At 38.5% G+C, this 24,036-nt stretch overlaps 2 protein-coding genes across 2 annotated transcripts in view; one reads left to right on the forward strand and one right to left on the reverse strand.

The window, feature by feature from the left end:
- ALDH1L2 (aldehyde dehydrogenase 1 family member L2) overlaps positions 1 to 15,315 on the forward strand; it is a 34,873-nt gene extending 19,558 nt beyond the window's left edge. The window contains 13 exon segments of the mRNA XM_075754268.1: positions 225 to 344; positions 1,491 to 1,618; positions 5,477 to 5,627; positions 6,337 to 6,407; positions 6,521 to 6,626; positions 6,974 to 7,061; positions 7,828 to 7,921; positions 8,171 to 8,267; positions 9,774 to 9,872; positions 10,604 to 10,769; positions 12,039 to 12,144; positions 13,316 to 13,515; positions 14,527 to 15,315. Coding sequence (XP_075610383.1) covers positions 225 to 344; positions 1,491 to 1,618; positions 5,477 to 5,627; positions 6,337 to 6,407; positions 6,521 to 6,626; positions 6,974 to 7,061; positions 7,828 to 7,921; positions 8,171 to 8,267; positions 9,774 to 9,872; positions 10,604 to 10,769; positions 12,039 to 12,144; positions 13,316 to 13,515; positions 14,527 to 14,582 — 1,482 coding nt within the window. The 3' untranslated portion in view covers positions 14,583 to 15,315.
- Positions 15,316 to 16,398: 1,083 nt separating this feature from the next.
- Positions 16,399 to 21,895, reverse strand: NOPCHAP1 (NOP protein chaperone 1). Its single transcript, XM_075754489.1, has 4 exons — positions 21,770 to 21,895; positions 20,449 to 20,535; positions 18,613 to 18,749; positions 16,399 to 17,018 (listed from the first exon to the last, which is right to left on the reverse strand). The coding sequence occupies exons 1-4, from the start codon at positions 21,837 to 21,839 to the stop codon at positions 16,836 to 16,838; spliced, it is 477 nt and encodes a 158-aa protein (XP_075610604.1). The 5' UTR covers positions 21,840 to 21,895; the 3' UTR covers positions 16,399 to 16,835.
- Between the last annotated feature and the right edge of the window lie 2,141 nt (positions 21,896 to 24,036).

The raw sequence follows: 24,036 nt of genomic DNA on the forward strand, positions 1-24,036 counted from the left end.
GCTTAGTATTGGTTTGAACATAGAGATCCAATGATAAAAAATACAGAAATCAGCTTAACTATCTTAGAGTATGGTCATTGGTGTTCAGGGAGAATATGATTTCCATTTCATTTTACTCTTTTGTCCGCTTCTAACAGCCATATATACATTGTAAAATGTGGCTGGATGTTGGCTGTAGATATCAGAAGCTTGTTAAATTAATTTGTTGTTTATTTCATTTTTAGGTTTCAAAAAATGTGAACAACATGACTGTGAATATGCCATACCAGTGTTTCATAAATGGCCAATTTATAAATGCTGATGATGGAAAAACATATGACACTATAAATCCAACGGATGGATCAGTGAGTAATTTCTAAATATGATCATTAGCAGTTTATTTCAATTTCTTTGCCTATTAAAAAGTCTAAACCACTAACTGAATATTGTCAGTTTCAAAACCATACAGTACACATTCAACAACCCCTAGAAATAATTTGAATTTTCAATTTACTTCTCAGTCTGTATATTTTACAGTTTTTGCATATAGTCAAGCTGCACAGTAAAAATAACCTACTTCCCCTTCAATTATTATGTCAATTTCCATACCCAGCCGTATGTTTTACTTTGATTTCATTCTTGCTTAGCTTTGCAAACAAAAATTGCTATGCTTTAGTTGCTCAAGAAGTATTTCTTTTAGGATATTATATGTATTTCCTGTCAGTCATTAACTTCAGTTTTTATTTTATTTTTTTTTACAAATCTGATGTCTTAGGGCAAGCGTAACTTTAAAACATCCCTTTAAATTGCCTGTAAGAAAAATGGCTTTGCATTTTGGTCTTGAAATACTGAGTCTTGGTTGATATATATTCATAACTATGAATTATAAGTAAAAGTAGTGATTCTGATGTCCATGCAATTGCCATTTCATTCTGGAGTAAAGAAATTCTGCTGAAATCAATACCACAAATTTCATTATCATGAGTCAGACTCTGGTACTTTTCCTGAAACTCATTATGGAATTGAATAAAAGTCATAACAATTCTGTGTTAGAATTTACAATGTGTGTATTTCTGGAACAGAATCATCATAAAAGACTCTGTGTATATGGTGCCTTATGGTAACAGAAGCTCCATTCCTAAGAAATGGAACATGCAGGAGTCGTTTTAGCATGTTTGGATATTAGATCATCATATCACATATAAAGACTTCCAACTTTTGTAATATCACATTGATTTTACATCTGGAAAGAGAGAGTTAAATCAGGTAGGACGATGCACCTTGATGCCAAGAAGAAGATAGATCTAGGAATCAGAGTCGCTGCAGAAGCCTCCAAATTCTGCCACCTCAATTGTTCCTGAACTTTTTGCAGCCTGACTCACCCGTGTCAGCTGCTGGGGTTGAGGATATCAAGTATTTGCTTATAGCCAGTCAGGAAGTTTATGTGGAAGGAGTAACAATCTGCATCCCAGCAATTTAGTCTGAGCTAACACAATGGTGCCTTCGGACAGGTAATAGCCAGTGTATCTTCTGCTTCATTGGCTGATGTTGACAAGGCAGTGGCAGCAGCAAAGGAGGCATTTGAAAATGGTGAATGGGGAAGAATGAATGCAAGGGAAAGAGGGCGACTCATGTACAGGTATGTGAAAGGCAGCTCCTATTGTTTTGTTTTCTTAAATCTTATTGGTTTGTTCCTCTGAAGAATTGTTGCATATATATTCTGAATATGAAGGATATTCGTAATCCCACTGTCAGAGGAACCAGACTAGCCATCTTTTCATCCCCTAATTTACTCAAGTGTACCGGCCTCAAGTCTTAGCTGACTAACCTTTCTTCAGCAGAGAAAAATTATGTGGTCTCTCACTACTAGCATTTTTTAAAATTATTTATGAATGGAAACAAAGAATTTGAGGTAAACGTCTTTTAAATACTTGATAGCTTCATTTAATCTGTATGCTTTTTATTGCAAGGATTGAAAATTCCCTTGTAAAGTCCAAATCCTTCTGTATAAATAAAGCTAAGTTTACAGGCAGAGTCTACCTACGGTAGGTAGGCAGAGACTTCTGACCTTGCTAAGCCTGCCTCCATCTGCGCTCCATACAGTAAACATACAGCCACATTCCCATTAATTTTGAAATACATTCTAAGTGATGCTAAATTTTCCAGGATCATATCCCAACATACTTCTCACCTGGCTAAAGACCCCCTCTAGGAGATGTGATATGGTCTGTTGTGGAAGAATTGTCCTGTGTGGAAACACTGAATCCCACATTTATCTGAGACACTTCCAGCTCAGTATTTCTTATTTGTATCAGTTTCATTGTGTCAACCCCAGATAATGCATGGTTCTTTTTTTTTTTTTGGCTGTGTTATTGTTTCAGAAGATAGGTTATGCTGAGTGAATGGTATTTTAGTGGTGGTTTCTGATCCCTGAAGGGCAAGAAGTGGTCTTAGAAGGATGATGATGCTAGCTATGTATTGTGAGGGTGGTCCTGGAGGCAGCTAATAAAAGCCCAGTAACTATGGACTCCATATGCAGCATGATGCTTCTGGTGCCTTATAGCGAGTGCAGAGAGAACACCGTCTTCCAGACTTGGGATGACTAGAAGCTCCAGAGCTTCCCTATAAAGAAAGCCTCTTTTGGGGAGGTTCATAAAGAGTTTTCACTGCTTTTTCTTTTCCAGGACATAAAAATGACTAAGTAGAATAGAGATGAGTGAAGAAGCAGACAGCTATTCCTGATTGCCACATTTAGCTAATGTGATGATGGAAAATCAATCGTCAGCACAGAGGAGATGTACTAGCCAAATTCTGTTCCTATTCAGCAGGTGAAGAGCTTAGTTACTGTGCTTGACATAGCAGCTGGCTTTAAAGAAGTTAGGATCTTGAATAGAGCTGAAACTTCCTGCCCCAAGGAACTCATGAAGAAGTAGGTCCTGTGTGTCAAACACCTTTCTTCTGCAGGGTGTAGTCTGCAGGCTTATCCACATTACTATCGGATGTCCTGGGCAAGACATTTGTGCTGAGCAGACTGGATATTTATCTATAGGGAAGAGAATGAATTTTTTTCACCTTCAAAAAAGATAATCTTCAATACCGTGTCCATAACCGCTGCTGTGTTAAGCCTTTATTGTGCTGTGCCAGGAGGCTAGCCCTGGACACCAGAAGAGACAGCAGAAGAAGGATGAGTTACATGGTGAGCAGCTGCAGGATGGTAGCAGGCTATGTATTTGGATGGCAAGACAGTCTGGCAGTTTGCTTGGGTGCAGGGGTAGGTCACTGCCCTTCCTTTTATTGTTGCACACTGGTCTCTGTGCAACTTCTGTGAGGATTTGGAAACTGAAGATCCAGCTGATTCAAAGGTTTGGAATATGCAACTAGAAAAATGATCCTGTCCTCATAAGGCTGGGCTTAGCCTAACCAGACAGTAAGGAGTAGGGAATCCGTTGCATGTCTATGCTCTGGCAGCTAAGGAAGAGGAGCATGGGAAAACGTAATGCTGCACTTGGCTCTGTGTCCACTGTAGTGTATGCAGCAGGTCATTTGTTATCACATTAGTATAGCTATAATTTTGCTTTCTTGAATGCCTTGGATGTAAATTTCCCTCCCCTCTTTTACCATATCCATATGGACCGAGTAGATGTAATTAGAAATAAAGAAGTATTAAAAAATGTCACATGTTTTACAAGACATTGCAGGCATCTTAGGAAAAAAGAATGAAAGTAAAACTGAAAATTCTGCTTGTCTCATAAAGTATGTGACCAGGCCTTTAAAAAAGGCCTGCAGGACTGTAAAAAAGTTGAGTAATCATCACAACAGAAAGTGAGTGACACAGAACTCATATTAAAATTAAATACAGTCAATCACATTTTTCACAAGTCTGCACAGATTCAAAGTATGTTCAAATTTGGGTTTAATTTGTGTTAGGAACATAGAGTGCATGACAGCCCAAGTTAGCTCTGCCCTGAAGAGAAACTTTTAAGGCCTTAGAACTACTGCTCTGTTTTACACTTGAAAGATTTGCAAGTATAACTATGTTAGGCATGTTGAAAATGTAACTCCCCTACACTGCATGAATTATTCCTGGATTAAACTCTTCTCTGCTTAGGCTACTGGCTCTCTAGGATAGCTATCCAAAGTGTTCGTGTTGCAAACCATCCCCAGTATGAATGCAGTATCCCTCTGGTCCACCTTAATTCAAACAAGACCTCTTCATCTCTGGTCTCTGTTCAAACTAGGGTTTTTGAGTGCTGAACCAGAGGGAAGGTTTGTGCCATTAAAGCTCCTAGCTCTGCTGTTTTGTCTTAAGGAATCATTAATAGAAGGTATTAGGCATGCATTAAATGGAACTTCCTCCTTTGTCTCTGACATGCCGTGTCTGTTCTTTTACACACTACTGCTGATACCCTGACCTGTAGCTGCGTCTCCAAAATACAGTTAAAACAAGTATTAAAGAGCATTTTTCCATGTCTCTGCAAATGCTTCAAATGGGCAGAATTTACATAATGGGAAAATGGGTTTCACAGCAAGTTTTGAATACTCTTTACAGGATCTAAAATGACTTGGTTGAGCTCTTAAAATCAAAGGGAGCGTTGATTATACGTCTGACTACCAAAACACAGACAGAAGCTTAAGAAAAATGTTGATGCATCTGTTTCACTGACATGTGAGAGATCTAAGACCTGAATGTAAAAATTTGTTCATGCAAACGGACCTTTCTGCCCGAGCAGGGGACTGCTAAAATTACAAGAGCTCCTCATAAGTATAGGTATCTGTCTGTGCAGATGCATTTTTGAGACACTCTGATAGTTACTATTAACTCAATAATATTTACCACACCTCATTGTGTTGCTTCATAAATCTAACAGATGGAGAACTTGAGGCCCAAGGACACCATGGGCCAGATTTTCAAATGTACCAAGGCATATAAAATTCAATTTGCATTACAGATTAGGAGCTGTGTCTTTGGACATCTGGGTGCCTTTGAAGCATCTAACACTTAAGTATTTTAGTACAAGTTCAAAAAAATACAAAACAGCATTATGAAGGTAGGTTTCCCAAATCTTAAGCTAGGACTCTGAGTACTCCTTCTTGGTACTTTTGATTACTTGACATTTCTTATGTTATTGTGTATTTGCTTTCAAATTACTGGTCTGATTTTCTGTAATTGTCTCCTTGTAGGACAACAGAAAAAGAGTACAAATTTACTTATTATTTTATTTACAAAACTGTAATTGAACAATATCAGGTAAGTTTTCACTGTTCATGTCTTCATCAAGTGTCTACTACAGCCAATGTGAAGACATTTGCAGACTCTAACAGGCAATTGTTCAAGCTCTTACTGATATTAGTGAGCAGTGGCTCCGGTGCTCCACCTCCAAATTCAGTGAGAATGCAATTTTAATTATGGTTCTTTGCCATACCAAATATCATTTTAGGCTGTCAATGGTTAGTTGTCACTTCTCTTTGATGTGGATTTGTAATGTTTTTATTAAAGACTTGCAGACCTGATGGAAGAACATCAAGAAGAGTTAGCAACAATAGAGTCTATCGACTCAGGAGCTGTCTACACTTTAGCTTTGAAGACTCATGTTGGAATGTCTGTGCAAACATTCAGATACTTCGCTGGATGGTGTGACAAGATTCAGGCAAGTGAATATGTAAAGGAAATAACAGCAGTGCTTCTCTAGACTTTTGGTTTTGTTTTTGTTCTGACAGTGCCAAAAAGCAGTGTTAGTCAAGGAATCAAAAAATAAAGCAAAATTAGAATTTTACCTAAAATGGGTCTCCCTGGCAATACAAAAGGACAATCTGCTTCCAGTTGGAGAACAGGGATTTAGAATGTGACTCTAAATATCTCAGAAATCAATTGAGGTGTTACAGTGGACAGGCATGCTTAGTCAGCTCTTGATTATTCATGGAGCAGAATGTCGCTGTGGTCATCATGCAGGTAAGTGCAGAGACTCATGTGCTATGTTACATTCTGACCAAGGCTGCTGTGCCAAGGCTGGCACAGCACGTGGCACAGGTTCAACAGCATTTCTTCAAGTACCTTTTAAGGTCCCCAATCAAGAATATCATTCAGCTTTTTTTTTATCCATCTGACCCTCACTTTATGTTCTTTCATGCTTTTGTTATCTACGCTTTTATTTCATCCAACTGAAGATCAGGAGTTGACTATGGTATCCATAGTAGAGAATCATACAGTAGAAGCATCCCCACCCCTTTCTCTGATGCAGAAATGCTTCTGATTTTGAAGCCTACTCTGTGGCTTTCCAAAACATACTTATATGGCAAATATATTTGTAATAAAAATGATTAAACAGTACCTAGATTTGTCCTTTCTCTGTCTTTTAGGGTGCTACAATTCCAATTAGCCAGGCCCGGCCAAACCATAATCTAACGTTCACCAAGAAAGAGCCAATAGGGTAAGTATCACTTTTTTCTTCTTAGTAACAGCCTTGACATGCAGAAAAGCCTTTAAAAAGCTGCCATCAAAAATACAGTCTTTCACTGTTTTTCCCTGTTTTTTTTTTACAAGTGTCTGTGCAATCGTAATCCCCTGGAATTACCCACTGATGATGCTTGCATGGAAGAGCGCAGCGTGCTTGGCTGCAGGCAACACACTTGTTCTCAAGCCAGCTCAGGTACAAACAAAAAGGAATGTACAGATGGCTCGGGTCCTATTTGTTGGCAAGTTAATTCAGGCAATCTAGTGGATTTCACCCCTAGGTTGACCTTGTCATATGTTTTAAAGTGCATGTATAATGTTACAAATTGCCATGATGATACAAGATACTGATTGTCTTCAATTCTGCTCTGTTGCTACTCTCATTTTCAAGAAGGAATTCTTTTCCACAAGAAGCCATCACTTTTAATTTGTTAATACTGTAAGAAGATGAATATTGTATCAAAATTAATATGTCTTGAATGTAAAAGATATCATATTACATTTAATTAAAATAGGAGACCTAATCTAAATGTTTCTACTTAGGTCACACCTCTGACTTCCTTGAAGTTTGCCGAACTCTCAGCTAAAGCTGGGTTTCCCAAGGGTGTTATAAATATTCTGCCTGGTTCAGGTAAAATTTCAACTAAACATTTTTCTGGGAAGAATAGGTCATGCTAAAACTGGTGAACTAGCATTTTATCTTTTTGAAGACCAATAACATAAGTGCGTGTATCTTCATAGGTAATAGGCTTGCATCTATGTCATACAGCGATTTCACATATTTCCAGAACAGAATTGGAAAAATCTGTATGTCACCTGCCTCTGGCTGGTGGTAAGAGCTGTCAGCCTACACCCTTCAGAAGTTCACACAAATAGCATGAATGCTCTGAAAAAGAATGTATTAGAGAGAAGCATGTTTCACTTGATTGTAAAACTTCATTTTTTCTCCTATCTTATCATCACTTGGAAGTACTTAAATGTGACTCTGAGACCTAGAGCAAGCTGGTAAGATGCATATTGGTTACTATAGGTAAATCATGGTCCACACCGTGTTACCCGATGTCACCACTTTCCTCTTTCCCCTGAGGAAGAAAGTGACAAAGTAACTGTATGGGGCAGGCTCTGTTACAAATCAGATAATTCCACCTACAGTGGAATATTAGGAAGGAAGTTCTTTAGTCCAGAGAGATAGGGGAATCTGGAGACACTAATGTGATCCAAGCTAACTAACATGATGTTTTTCATAGTTATATGAATAAAGCTGTAAATATAAATAAGGATGTGATATTGTACTTGATTGACATATTGTTAGCTCTTTCTGTGTTACAGTGCTGCTGCTGGAGTAGTAAAAATTGCCTGTGTACTGTCCAGTTAAGCTGTTTTCCTCACCCCGATAGGTGGCTTAGTGGGACAGCACCTCTCTGAACATCCAGATGTTCGCAAAGTTGGATTCACTGGTTCAACACCAACTGGTAAACAGATCATGAAGAGGTACTCTCAGCGAAAGATTCATAAATAAACACTGCTTAATCTAGTTCAGAAGTATCTTATTAGCTATATTGTGCATGTAGCAGTAATAGAAAGCATAACTACATATACCTGTTTACCTTTATGTAGAATTCTACTAAGTCACTACTGGAAAACAGAGGTTTATAAATTTTCACTAGATATGATTCAAAGGAAATAATGAAATAAGCTATTTAAAAGTTGTTTTTATATGATTATTTATATTTTTTACAGTGCAGCCACTAATCTGAAGAAAGTTTCTCTTGAGCTTGGTGGTAAATCACCATTGATCATATTCAGTGACTGTGAACTTGACAGAGCTGTAAAAATGGTAATGTTACTTTGAAGTAAAATACATTCAAAGCCTTTGTGATACATCCTCACAGTATTGCAGTATTCCTCTTGACTTGCCAAAAACTGCAGTAGGGAGCCCTTGCATGAAAAATCATGCAATCTGTTAGAAAACAGACTCTTTTCCTACAGGATGTTTCTTTATGCCAGCACAATTAAACTGTTCATGCTGCACCAAAAAGGCAGGGATCAGTACTACAAGAAATATAGATTAGAAAAATACAACAAAACAAGGAAATACACCTGGAAAGTATTTTCACTAGCCAAGTTAGCACATTAATATTGACTTGTCAAAATCTGATACTCAAAAGAAAAAAAAGCATTTAAAAAATAAAAGCCTGGAAGTGGTTAAAATGTACATTGAGCTCCCTATTGCCATATAGTTTGTTGTAATTCACCATATGGTCAATCACCATAAGCCACCTTCCCAACCAGACGTAACATGTTTAAAGTTCATAAATATAATGTGCAAATGAGAAAGTCAGTGGATTTAGGGAGTTTATTTCCTGCTCAGGTAATCTGATTCATCAAAATGACAGCAGCCGCAGTTTGCTCACTAAAAAGCAAACAAAGGTCTTCTATACTGTACTTAGCCAAAGTGCTAATTCTGTGAATTCTCTAAACCAGCACAAGCAAGCACTGCTACCAGGAAGAAACTATTATACACTTTCACCATTTTTGAAGTGTCTTTTGGCAGGACAGGACTCTGAGTGACTCCACAGTGAAGTATATGTGGAAAATAATAATAGCTAAAACTTTGCCATCAGCCCACTGCTTGACCCCACCACTGTTCTCAGCTGTAGAAGTGAGAGGGTGACGCAGAGGCTGGCCTGAGCTATAGCTGGCATTGTTGGCTTTAAATGATTGTGAAACAATGCTTTTTTGCCACACATGTGACACTAGCGCATGATCCCAGTCATACCTACTAACGCCAGGACCCTAGGCCTCTGCAGCTGCTAGAAAACTACCTTCTTATGAATTTTATTTGTCCTGTTCTTCCTTCTCCCAGCTCCCTACCCCCCTGGAAAAACAATGGCAGGTGTCAGTTCTTGGTAAATAAAAAGGAACAAACTGCATGGGGTCTGAATCCACACTCTTGAAATAGGTTCTCTGCAGATTAGAGTTAAGTAATGTTCACCCAGTTACACGCGACTTTCGATGCAAGCAGTATTGCTCAGTGGATTAGCACAGTTTTATATTCGCTGGTCGTGCTGCCAGCCCTCTCCTCTGTGATGCTGCAGCAGGTGTTTCTGTGGAATGCTGATGGAAATGGAAAGAGCATTGCTAATGGGTTCATCCGGAGCCATTTGTCTCCATGGAAGTGTGTTTGCCAGTTATTAGTCTGCTTGTTGCACTGATGATGTCCCTTTACATAAAGTATTACGCATTGAGGGTCACAAACACAGAATGCAACCCAAGGGAACAGAAGGAAAGGGAGATTGAACAAAAGGATGCATATAAATATTATTTTTTTTCCCCTGATCAGGGTATGGGAGCAGTATATTTCAACAAAGGAGAAAACTGCATTGCAGCTGGCAGGTTGTTTGTGGAAGAATCAATCCATGATGAATTTGTTAGAAAAGTGGTAAGATATTCAAGGACTAAAGTTTAAACACTACTTTTCTGTGGCACAAAGAGCCACTATTTTATAGACACTTGCATTTTTTCTAATCTTCAGTTGTTTAAATTCTCATTATTGCTTATGATATGCAATGTTGCTTCTCAGGAACCTCTTTATGGGGTTAAAAGGAAGGCACTGAAAGGATATATTTTAAGCAGTAATGCACAGATAAGTGACACTGAAGTAGCTATTGTACCTTAAGTAATATTTCATATTTGACTAGGAAAGTAAGATTAAAAAAATTACTGAACTTAGGTCAATGTGATTGAAGATTGCAGTGAAGTTTAAAAAAAAGGCATATTGGAAGTGTAGCTAGAATAATACAAAGGTCATTATTAAAAATCCAATAGTCACCACTCTGTACTACTGGAAAATTCATTTATCTGGCTCAAGAACATGAAATCACTGTGGTAACACATTTACCACCATAAAAGCTAACATTTTACATGCCTATCTTAATAGCAGAATGAGTACATGAAAACAGCATCAAAAACTTCCAGAAGTAAACAGAAATTATTGAACATAATACACCATACAAAGCCTCATTTTAGAAAGGGAAGAGCATTCCACTTTCTAAGAATCCAGCCCTTTCTTAGAGACAAACTTCGTAGCACAAACAATGAAGCATCCCAAATCACCGGTCGCTTAACTATTTGCTGTGTCCTGTAACTTCATTTTAACCTGGTAACCCATAGGTGGAAGAAATAAAAAAGATGAAAATTGGTGACCCACTTGATAGATCTACAGATCATGGTCCACAAAATCACAAGGCACATTTGGAAAAGCTGCTGCAATATTGTGAAACTGGAGTAAAAGAAGGAGCCACTCTGGTGTATGGAGGAAGACAAGTACGTAGACCAGGTAAAATACTGTTCAAAGATGTTTGGAACTTTTACACTTCAAATAAAAGCCATCATGGTTGTCTCTGCTGCATTATGTGAAGTAGCAATGTCATGGGAACAGGACCAGGTAAGCCTAAGATGACACTTGAGAACAGGGCTTTCAAGTCTCATATTAAGAGAAGTTGTGCAACTCAGGTGGAACATAGGAAATAGAATCTAGTCTATACAGGAAACTTTTGCTCATTTATTCCTGTTGTTTGTGAGGCATTGAGGCCTTTTGTGGAACATCCTTGAACTGTCAAGAACCATATGTATAATTCTATCCATTTAGGTCAACAAAACACTAAAGATGACTGAGGAAACTGCGTAAGGCATTATTATTATTATCATCATCATCATCATCATTATAAGCCTTTTTTGCTATCTAAAGAATATGTATACTAAGTTTAATGGGAAGGCATGAAGGCAACATTTTCTCATGAACATCTATCCTGTATCAATAATGAAGGAGAAACCTCTGCATCAGAGTTTGAAAACATAATGATTGCATCACCAAATAAAATGAAAGGGCGATTTGTAGCTATATGAAATCAGTCTAGCAAAGCAAAATGGGAAATCTTATGGAAAAGGGACACAATTACAGAAAATCTCTGAAGATGATCTTACCCGCTCACACTGAAATACGCTCACCAAGCTGTAGCTGACGAGGATCGCTTGTGTATAATACCAGGATAGGTCTTGACTGGCAATGATGAACTAGTTTTTGGATAGGTCCTTGCACCATTTAGAAATGAACAGTTGTTATGAAGAGGCCCTTTGCCTCACAGTTTTTACTTCAGCCTCCTCAAATCTCAGGCAAAGTCGCTGCCCATTGCATGTTTTTTCTTGTTTGGGATATACAGACCTTTATGGCTACAGTCTGTCTTCTTGTTGGGAAACAGGAGAGACAGTGGCCTTTGGACATGCTGTAGCCTTGCCTTCCTGCTGTCAGACTGCAGGGTCTTCCCCTGCGGAGTCCCCTGGGCTGTGGCAGGCAGAGCTTCTGGCCTGGCAGGGAACAGCACACCTTGCTGCTCTGATCAATACAGGCCATTCTTTTAAACAGTTTTCTGCTGTTTCTCTGGTGCTTACACACATGCGTTTCCTTCATACTTCATTCATATCGATCTTAATATTTTCTGTTACAAGTCTCAACATATCTCTGACCTCAAAGAAAAGAGATGGCCTGGACAATACAAACCACAAAGTACTTTCGCCATGCTTAAATAATGCTCTGTCCTCTGTTTAGGTTTCTTCATGGAACCCACTGTATTCACAGATGTCGAAGACCATATGTATATTGCCCAGGAAGAGTCCTTTGGTCCTGTGATGGTGATTTCTAAATTTAAAAATGGGTACGTTCTCCTCCAATTACTGTTAGAAACTTTATTTTCACATTTTCACTCTAAGTGTAGAAATGATAGCATACGTAGTATGTAGTTAAATCTTCTAAGACCAATCTGAATCTCTAGATCCTCTTCCAGCTAAATGCTAAGAAAATACCCTTTTTAATGAGAGGTATCCTGCTCCGTGGCAATATAGAACTAATTCTGTTAGCAGTGTGTAATAGGAATTAATGCAACCCTAAATGCCAGTTCTTAAATAAGTCTTAGTATTCAGTGAAACATTTTTACTGAAGTTGATGTGGAAATTGCAACAGCTTGATCAAATTACAAAATGTGTATTTTTTCCATCGGAATCACTTATTTTTCTCTTTGTCACAAAAGACCACATAGTGTTGTTGTGTATTGTGTCACATTGGCACATTACTGTTACAAATGAAACCCCCTCTGTATGTTTTGTAGACTGCCAGTTTTAACTGCTTTCATTCCAAATCATCATTTTACACACAGATGAGATTAAAACCCTATATAAAAACTTCATATAACTATTTCCAGCAGGTTTCATATTCTGCAGTTCGATAATGCAGTTAAGAACCAGCCACACAGATAACCCTTCCATAAATTTGGTATGGTGATAAGGGACTGTTTTGACCTTTTTAAAGTTTTAAATTCTTATGGATTTTTGAAGCTATGTGGAGATGAGATGCAAATAGAAAATAGCACTCTGGAGACGGCCTGAAAAGTTGTGTCTTGATAGAAGTCTGAATTTCAGCATTTATTCTCCATTGACTTGTAAAGCAGGGCCAAAATTTTAGCAAACCGATTCATAATTTGCTGCCAAGGTCTGCTTTACAACTATTTTTGTTTCGCTCTAATCCCCATGTTGTACTGTAGCTGAGCAAAGTTGGTATGCATAGTGCAACTTTTCCTTTGACATTTCTTAGTGTAGATCTTAACCATTGAAATGTAAGCTTACGAGCTTTGCAAGTTTGAAACAAGGGTATGAATTTCCATAAATCTGTCAGATTGACACACAGATTAGTCCTTAATAAATTGCCTTTAAAAAAGCTAACCAGAGAAGAAAGAGCGTGGGAAAAGGTGCTTCAATGACATTGAAGGCAGAAGTTTGCTAACACTTGTTTATTTTACCTAGTTGCAATTAAATCATTTCTTTCCCTCACAGGGATGTCGATGGAGTGCTGCAACGGGCAAATACCACAGAATATGGCTTAGCTTCAGGAGTTTTCACAAAAGACATAAGCAAAGCTCTCTACATCAGTGAAAAGCTAGAAGCTGGCACAGTTTTTATTAACACATACAACAAAACTGATGTGGCAGCACCATTTGGTGGATTTAAACAGTCTGGCTTTGGGAAAGATTTAGGTAAGTTGTTTTCTCCCTTCCTCATTTCTCAACTGACAGTCCAAATCAATGAAAAAACCACCTTCCCCGTGTACAGTGTATCTAGTAAAACATGATGCAATTCCTACATCTCCTACATTCCTCCGGTTACAGTAATCTCGTTCCTCTCCCATCCCTACAATATTCCCACCTCAATACCTCCAGTTCAGCCCTTCCCGTACGTTCACTAACCAATGCTGACAGCACGCAGAATATTCCTCTCCAACTCCTCCCAGAACAGCCAAATTGCAGCTTGTCCAGAGCTGCGTACAAAATGCTGTCAAGCAGCAAATGTATTGGCCAAAATCTTCTTTCTTTACCCTCAGAAAGAATGCTAAGTTAGGTTTCTCCTCTAAATGTGTAAAAGCATGGGAAACTTTTTTATGCCTTAAAATGTCACCAAATTTTGCTGACAGCCACAGAGAAAGATGCATTTGAAAAATCTTTTATTTTCAAAACCAGTTTTAAAAAATGTGAAGTCTAATCTGTCAAAGAAACTTCACAAGTCTGGACAGATCAAGCCTTGTGGCAAAGAAAAATGAAAGAAAAAAATTTTTCAGGGACACAACAGATTTTTGCCTTTGGAATCTCTAGCAAGTATCAGACATTTCCTGAAACCAAAATGAGTAATAGCGTCAGGAAAAAAGACTAACAATTTTTACACAGCTTCTTTACCTAGAAACTTTAACATAGGCAAACCAAAGTTCGTAAACTCAACTATGAGCCCCCGAAGGCCATCTAGACACTGCCACTGCTTCAGTCCCATCCAGGCGGCTGCTTCTTAAATTCCAGCTCCTTTTTCTTTCCACAGCTGTTGTCAAACCAGTTCTGTAAATCTTAGTGGGAGGGTAAGTTAATTAGTTTCCATTGTTCCTTAAGGTCTCAAATATTAGCTAAAGCATTTAAGGTTTTTTCTGAATAATATAGTTAAATCTCTGACAACATTCTCTTATTTAGCTGCTATTCTAACTGGTGAATATTGTGCTTGTACAGGTGAAGAAGCTCTTCATGAATATCTTAGGACCAAGGCTATCACTGTGGAATATTAAATGAAGAGCCTCACTTGGAAAGTAAACTTTCAGCAGAGTTTGAATCTTAATGACTCCATGAAGCACTTAATACCATGCCCAGGATATGCTGTCTGCAGTGCTACAACTGGAAAACAAAACAAAAAGAAACACAAACCAAAACACCCATTCCATGGATAAGTTTCTATAAACCAGGTCCAAGTTTTAGTATCTCTGACAGATAGAAGTATTTGGAAATTAACCTGAAGTTATTTAAACTATACAGCAGCAGCCTTTGTTAGCACAATACCCCCAAATAAACCAACAACATGGGTTGGTTTATTTTTTTAAATACAACTAAAGAATGAGTTCTCACATGCCTACTTCTTATTTGTGTGAACGTAATATTTACATAATCATTTTAAATCCTTAGTTATTAGCCTTCTCTTAAAGTTGAATTAAAATATACTGATGATGCCATTTTTGCTATAAACCAGTTCAAGCTTTACAGTAGCAATTCAACATTCTGCTCTGGTGATCCTTCAGCAGTACAGAAAACCTTTGTGCCATAAGAAGTAAATCAATGCAAGAAAGTGCACTTACTATGATCTTTGTATAGGACATACAGAGTTCAACATTGGTGTTAAACTATGCATATCAAGCTAAAGTTACAGAAAATATTTTCTATCTTTTTGTTGATACGGAGTGCGTGATCTGCCTGCAATTTGGAAGGTGGTTACATTAACAGATTAAAATCACTTTTTGTGTCTGTGCACATGGACTGTTCCCACTGTTTTATAGAGCATTATTACTTTGTATTTCACATTTTTTTTTTTTTAATTTATGGGAAAATCTCTTGTAAAATAGCTGAGTTAAGATGTTGGCTTTCAAAATTTCTTCAGTTTGAAGAGACATTTTCCATAGATTGAGACCTTATATAATAAACAAAGCCGAATTCAGACCACATGCTCTTCTTAGACTACAACTCTACCCAAAGCTTTATCTGGTCTGTGGGCTGCCATTACAAATAGCAGTCCCATTCTTTGATTCCCATCCTTCCCATTCCCTAAAACATTTTGTGGTTTTATCAGTTAATCCCAGTAAATTCCAGTAAATCATGCCCCCTTCTATTTTTAAAAAGACAGACCAGAATACTTGCCTTTTCTTATCACAAATATTAAAGAAGCAGATCTTAAAAGAAAACTATAGATTTAAGTATGAGATACAAAATAATTCTGTAAATAACTGCAGGTTTCAAGTCATGACATTTAATATTTGAGTAAATACAATATAGAAACTTTTATTTTAATGGTATAGAAAATACAAAGTTCCTTTAAGAAACAAATGACGGCATCCAGGAGCATGATAGATGCTTCTGAAATGCAAACTGATCTGCAAAGTAAATACAACAGCCCAAACCACTGTACTTGATCAATCTGAGGTAAGTATGAATGAGACATACTTTCACTGATTTTAGTTTCACAATTGTCTCAAGCTAACCTAAATACAGAACAGCTGAAAATTCATTTTTTTATTCTTCTGGCAGTGACAGTTGTTAACAAAATGGAGAGGACATAAACATGGCAGGGGAAGTGGGAGATGAAAAACATAGCTTAAAGCAACTGTAACACCAGAGAGGCAGACTTGACTGTTTAAGTACCATGGGTATCTGCACTGCAGCCACAAACGTTCCAGCTATGAGCTAGTAACCTACCCGCAATGCTACGGAGCTCACTGCAGGCAGACAGGGTAAATAATCCTTTGCCGAACGCTCTCTTGAGTCGTGGCTGTCCTCACCCGTGCCGGCTCATCTGTCACTGCGTTAGTGTTCAACAGTCATTGTCATGAATGCAATGTAGTACTTCAAGATAATGTTTAATATTGAAGATATTGTACATAACACTTCACAGGATATGGAATATAAAAACAAAGCTTTTTTTCCTAGTTAACTCTTTCCTGCCCTTGAAGTAAAAACTTCTATCACACTACAAAAATCTTTCTTCAACAAAGCAAGAGAACAAGAATTTTAACTTAACTAGTTCAGTGGCCCAAATGCTTTCTTAGTCTAACCTACAATGAAGTTCATTTCCATATTGCTTGATGAATAAAACCGTACTTAATTCTTCAGAAATCCAGTTTGCCTCAGTCATGAGTGGATCCTGAATTCTCCACCATGTAAACTATAGCATTTCACACAATCCTGAGGGATGCTACTTTGGGAGAGAAGGTGGTTTTACGGGCCAAGTCCTCAAAGTAATAAAACACAATTAGATTTGAAGTAAAATAAAAATGGATTTACTCATTCACTTTGCTGTCCAAAATTTCTATTTTGCCCTTTTCTCCCTTTTGTTTAGGAAACTTAATGTTGTCTATTGTCACTTCATCAGTTGTACAGTCATCTTCAGATTCTGAGTCATCTTCTGAAGTTAGTATCTCTTCATCTGTATCGGAATCACTCAGTTCAACTACGGCCACATTCTGGAAAAAGACCCTTAGTTAACATGTTATACATTTCTATACCACTTCTATCACTTGAGTAAAACATAAAGCAAACACATGAAACAGCCTACTATCATAGGAAAACCACAACCGCAATTAGAAAGACTTCTGGGTTCTCCTAGGATTATGACAAATATCATTCATGGACATATTCCTAAATATTTAAATTGTAATTTATGTTGCCCTATAGCAAATATAAAGCTATTTATACATCATCAGAGACATAAGTAGATAGCTGAACTCAGTTTAAATCAGATATTTAAAGTGATGAGCAGGAGGCATGAAAACTAATTTGCAGTAAAGAATTCAAATGAAACCATTTAGTGTACAAGGGGTCATGATATATATACAAACATGTGTTTATATATTTATTAATATAGGTCATATTTTATAACCTAGTAGTGTTCATGGTACTACAGCTACTGTAAAATAGCAAGCAGTTTAAACCACCAGGATATTTTTTGAAGCAAAAATGATCGTATATTTCCATACGCAGAGCCATGGTCTCTTTTGAGGTCTGTTTTTCTGTCTGAAAACATCTGTCTTAAACTGATAATCCTCACCTCAAAAATTTCCTGTATGCTGCAAAGCAAAGTACAGGAATTTGAGACACAAATAAATTTCTTCAGTGATTTGCAAACAGCAATCACGAGGTGTCCTGGCTTGTTTATTAGAAAGTGAAGACACTTAGACAGTGTCACATGAAAAATCTTTTTAAAATCCTGTCCCAGTTGCCCATTCCAGCATATTAAAACAAAAAATCTTCATGATCCACTTTGTTTTCTCATTATTTATTTGGAATTCTTCAGCATGTACCAGCACTGGACAACCTATCACGTGTAGGCTGGATACAATCTACAAGAACTCTGAATCCAACCAGAGGCCAATAAATTATTCTGACAGCTCATGCGCCAGACCCTGGGCTGCCTTATTTCTGCCTTTTATCTTGTGGGTCTGCAGGCCAGCAGGCACTTTGTCTGGGACATGCACATATCACATCATCTTCATATTAAAAATTTTCTTACATGAACATGTGGCTGCAGCACTTCAATTAAAACCAGATAGAAAACATTGACATGAATGTATATAAATAGACAAATACCAGCCATAAAGGATGACAACATCACCAATAACTTTTCAAAACCAAAGACCTATAGCCAGTCCTAAAAATACCTACAAAGCACAGCTGAAAACTAGTTATTACTCTTACACTGAAGCTTTCTGTTATGCCTTACTACGCCTTACACTGTCCAGTTTCTAAACCAAATTACCCACAAGACATTTAAAATACAATTTATGACTTACTTTTGATTCAGAGTTGCTGATTCAAAAGTATATCTTATTCTGGCCTTAAACTACTTCATCGCCAGTCATTAGATTCTGCAAGTATGAAAACCAAGTAGTAAATTTTAACCAAATAAGCATTTTTATTACATCTACATTTTGAATTTGCAGATCGCAGACTAAAATGGTAAAGATTTAGCCTTATCTATCAAATTAGCTCCTTCTAAGATCAGAGAATTATTTTAATCACATCTAAATTTACTTTATAAAATAAAAAAAAAGTATTTACCATTTCTATAACTTTTTCTGTTGCACTGTCTAGATTTTCAATATCAAACTGATGAGCTGGTGCTGTTACCATTTTTCTTCTTAGCTCATCATTTGCATGGGCCATCTGTGGTAAAAAGCTCTGTACTCGGTCCAAAACTGAAAAGGAAATAATTAACACATGTATATATACAAACAGATGTACACGAATTTATACATTTATACCTCAGAAATCTGAGCATTTAAACAGAGTCCATTTCAACTGTAATTTCCAGCTGTCTGCCATATCTAAGATGTTTTAATAGGAGGATTTATTATAGTATTCAATTTCCTAAGACATCAACAGCAAAAAGCTATTGAATCTATTGGTCAGCATGTGGTGCAAGAAGAAAACACTTCAACAATTCCATTCGGATTCTTAAAACAAAATGTGACCACTTTACACAAAACTTGCTTGTAAATTCCATGGTTTTAAATACATGTTGAGTGCCATCTTGAGAAACTTCCACATTGGTACTATCTCCAGTGGAAATATAATTATGTTCCCTTTTCTTCCCTATTAAAATATAGACTGAAAGTCTCAAAGAGGGAAAAAATAGCTGTAGCACTTATGCCACAGATGTCATGCTACACTAAAGAAAGTTCAACATCATTATCAAAAGGGGCTCTGAAATTAAGATGGTGGAACAGAGATGATGCTCTAGGTTGAAGTATAAAGCACTTATCCTCTACAGAAATACCCCTCTAAGCTCAGTGGGACTTCCCAACAATTTTAAGATAATCAGTGTCATTAGGAGAATCACACCCACTTCCCTTCCATGGAGGAAGGGAATATCTTCACCTGCCTCCAGAGTTTCTTGAAATAATCTTTGCTCCGCACATGCAGGTGAGCCAATCACTAGTTTTCATTCCCCGTTAAGTCAGAGGTACTATTCTGAGGGAGCTCCACGAAGTCTAACAGGTATAATCTACCTTTGAAACAGTGTCAGCATCTTTGTAGAGACTTTTATCCAAAACTGAACTTGATAGAACAACTTCTTTTTTCTATTACTTTTTTAAATCTCAGTTCAATCACAAAATAAAAATGTAATAATTTGACAGGAGTTAATTTTAAATTAAATGCTTTTATACACCAAATATTTTATCCTGATAAATTACTTCTGCAAAGAGATAAGAAGCCCAGAACAGCATAAAAGCAACAACTCTACACTGGAAAATAACATTCCAAGACTAAAGAACTCTGGTATATTTTCATGAAGAGAAAAACTCCCAAAGATATACTACTTTTAAAGAATAACAATTTTTACACTATGTCCTCTTATGCACACAGTTACACTGAAGAGAATGCTAGCAATCTATATGTAGCTTTGACTAAGAAAGAACATAGCTTGATTAAAGGAAAAAAGTTTTCTTAATGCACCCAAATTAATTCGTTGTGAATAAATGATTGTATGATCTGGCTTAATAATCTTGCCAGCACATTTATTCAACATAAAGTTCTGAAAGTGATCTACGTAACTTCCATCAATTTGAAAGTAGCCAACTCAATGAAGACCAAAGGTACAACCTGGCAAATTCACTACAACCAGACAGCAGGAGTATTTCTGCAAGGTGAACTAAGTCCCTAAAACTTAAGAGCTGTAATGCCCAGCATTGCACAAGCTAGTTTTGCAGAAGCAGCAGTTACATGATTAACCTGTGGGATATGCAACTGCAATGGAGGACCTAACCCCAGAAGAAACAGAACACAAGTTTCTTCTTTTATTAAGGGTACAAGAAAAGCACTGGAGCAAAAGTAAGTGATGTCAAAGATGTTACCTACTACTTGACGCTGTTCCAATAACACAGATATACTTACTATTACTCCTCGGCATCCTAACTGTCTGTAAAGTTGTGGCCTTCTTGCTGCTACATTTTGAACTAATCAACAAAGTTTCTTCCAGTCCTGGAAACAAACAAGTATCTGAATGTTTACCTATGCCAACTGCAAATGTCACATTTTAACTGTGGGGCTCTCTTCTTCCTGCTACTTTCCCACCTTTCCACACCAAGACTAAACATGAGGATTCAACTGTCTCTGCCTCCAGGAATTCCAGTTTGCTTTCCTGCAAATATTGTTTCTTGACAGTTTCTGTGTCTGTGTGAGGTGGGTTACCTCAGTACTTCTGTACATAACAGACAGTGAATGTTTAGAACTTGCTGTCACAAGAGGCTGTGAAAGCGGCCAGATCAACAGATTCAATGCAGAATTAGACAAATTCAGGGCAGGAGAGTCATACAATTACAAAATTACAACTACAAAAACAAGGAGCACACAGTGCTTCAACTAACAAGTTCTCTGTAATTATCATCTGCTATTGCAGTTGATGGGAGACAGAATACTGGGCTATATCGACCGTTGGTCTGATCCAGCAGGTCATTTCTTACAGGCTCCCACTGTGTTTAGAGTCCTTCATCAAAGACTTATTTAGCGACAGATATCAACACACAGAGAAATTATCTGCAATATCCCACAGCAAAACATAACGAGGTAAGAGCTAACGCATGCTAGTTAAAGACTGATTTAGATCCCTTCCCTCACACATGTGACTGCAGTGGCAATCAATGAAAGCAGGCCACAAATAGTGGTGCTAATGACCTAAAGAAGTATTTTCATGAGTAGGATCATAAAATCCAACTCTACGTTAATTAGAGAAGTTAGTTCTTACGACCACTGACACAGCCATCAGCCTTTTATCGTTTAGTAAAATGAATCTTTATTTCTTTTTAACATTTTTTATCCTCATAGAAATGTTGTTATGAATGTAGATACTAGTTTAACGTGGGGTTTTCCCCTGCATTTACTTCGTATTATCTTAGCAGTGCCCGGGACAACGGTAGTTCTTCAAAACACGCGAGATTTAATTAAAAAATGAAGTACTAGCACCCAGATGGGCTGAAAAGCCCCCTCCCTCGGGCAGCCCGCCGGCGGGGGAGGCCGGGGACTCAGCACAGGCCAAGCCAACCCCCCCGCTCCCCGGCTCGCCCTTCCCCAACCTCCCGGCCCGGGGGGCGGCCGGGCTGTGGCCTCCACCGCCGGTCCCGGCGCTCGGCCGAAACTGGGGCGGGAGGCCCAGCTCAGCTTGGAGAGCAGCGCCGCACGTCTCGGCGGCGGGGCTCCCCCCGAAGGGGCCGCTCACCTCCACGGCGCCCCACGGCCAGCAGCTCCCGAGAGGCGGCCGGGCCGGCCGCTCCGCCGTCCCCCGCCATGCGCCGACCGAACCGGAAGTGGCTCCGGGCCGGTCGCTCGCCCCGCCGCAACCGGCGCGGCGCAGCGCCCCCTGGAGGGCGGGAGGTGCAGAACGTACACTCATGTGAACCTGGGGTTCGCGATGCGGAAAGGAAAGTAAAGCACGTTACACAGACAAAAAGAAAATATTTTAAAATCTATAGGAAACGATTTGGCTTGAAAAGTCCATCCCATCCCTTGGAGGAGAAATGAGAGTACGAAGCCAAGCTGCAAGCAGATAACTTTACTTGAACGCCTGCCAGCAGCTGCTTTTCTTTGAAAACTTTCCCACTTTCATAGTCAGAATTTGACAAATGCACCTAAAAATACATTTCAGACCCCGAGGGAATTTTAATTATCTTTTGGAAAATAAACTTATATAACCATCAAGTTCAGTTGACGCTGGCCAACCTGTAATTCAAACTTTGTTCTGCAGTTTCTGTCCCTATCTGTTTATAATCTAGACAACGTGCAAACTGTAGAAAGAAAACCGAATGGTTCATAAGACACAGAACGGGAAGTCCAAGCCAAAGATGAAAAAAAAAAGCAGTAATCAGGTAACTGCTGTTTATATGCCCTCACTGCAAAGAACACAAGGGGGGGAAAAAAACAGTCAAAAAACAACTAACAAACACAAAAAAACCCAACCCCCCCCCAGGTCCCAGTACCTTAGACTTAACAAACACAAAGGAGCAAGATGCAAACCTTCTGCAAGGCCTGAAGCAAGAGACCACATTGCTGTTTTCCTGACAGACCGGCCCAAACAAACATCCTCTCCCACTTTCCCAGGCCACCTGCAGCACTAGCTGCGTCCCAACTGAATTTGCTACCTGGTCTGTACCTTTCTACTCAACTGTGCTCCAGAATTTCAGTTTAAAAAAAAAAAAAAAAATCCTGCTTTGATGACTGAAAAATCTCAAGGACTAAGGTTTTATGCCTTGGGCCACAAAAAATATGAGTCTTTCTGCAATTGCACACAGCCCAAAATAAGTGTGTGAACCTCAAATACTATACTTAATCCATGGGTATTATGTGATTTCAGTGGACGAGGGATATAATACTGTCAAGGAACCCATAATAGGGAGCGATGAAACGATTGCCTCAGATCACCAGACAAGCAATTAGAAAAGCCAAAAGCAGCACCCTCAGGTGCTATTACCAAACCTCAGGTTTACAGTCTAACCTGTTGGCACCAGAGGCTGATGTGATCTTTATCTGATTTGCAAGGTGGCCCAACTACGTATCCGCACTGCGTAACACGTGAGCACACACAAGGCATGGATATATATGGCTGCTACTTGGGTAGGGGGACAACAGCATCGATTGCCCAAATTCCCATTAAATTCAGGCTTGAGACAGCATTCACCACTGAATTAAGAGCTCTGAGGTTTGGGCTGCTTTGTTCACTTAACGCAGTACTGCCTCAGAGTTCAAGATGATGCTGTATATTTCACTATCGTGGTACAGATTTTTTTTTGGCCCCAGTCCTGCAAATACATTATCCTGTGCTTAAGTTTCTGCTTTTCCACACATACCCGCAGCAGCTAGCTCCGGTTACGGCAGACACTTGGTGACTTGCCCATGCCATCTTTTGTTCTGTCTACAGAAAGGAAAAGAGATGCCATAGACTTGGTTGCTGTCACCATCGTTAAATCCTAGTTCTCTTTTCTGCCTCTTTCTTCCCTGTCATCTTCCACTTAAGGCATCCTCACCACTTTGATATGTCAAGTAACGATCGAGGAATAATATTTGTATTGATAATAACTGCACAAATTTAGCTGGCTTGACTATTTTAATGTCTTAATATAAAATGTATCTCAAAATGAGAGTTTTGAGGATCCATTAAGAGGGCCCAGCAAGTCCTTAACTACCTATTTAGTTTAACCCAGGCAGCTGATTTCGAGGGAGTTACTCACAGACTTACATTTAAGCACTCGGTGTTGCATGCAGGGTATACAGACTAGCTGGGCAAGAACAAGAATATTTCAACTGACCCAAATACTTAAAAAAAAAAAGGATTTCTGAGAAAGCTATTTTTAGCCAAGCTGCAGGAAAGAACAAAAATGTCTTAGTAGCTGACATTCTGGAGTCAGTACAAAACGCTGACTCTTGTGCTACGTCGCCAAGCTTCTGCAAGTGGAAGCAGAGGCACCGTCACCGCCTGCCAGGGGAGCAGCG

Source organism: Balearica regulorum, chromosome 1, assembly GCF_011004875.1.
Source record: "Balearica regulorum gibbericeps isolate bBalReg1 chromosome 1, bBalReg1.pri, whole genome shotgun sequence".
NCBI lineage: Eukaryota > Metazoa > Chordata > Aves > Gruiformes > Gruidae > Balearica > Balearica regulorum.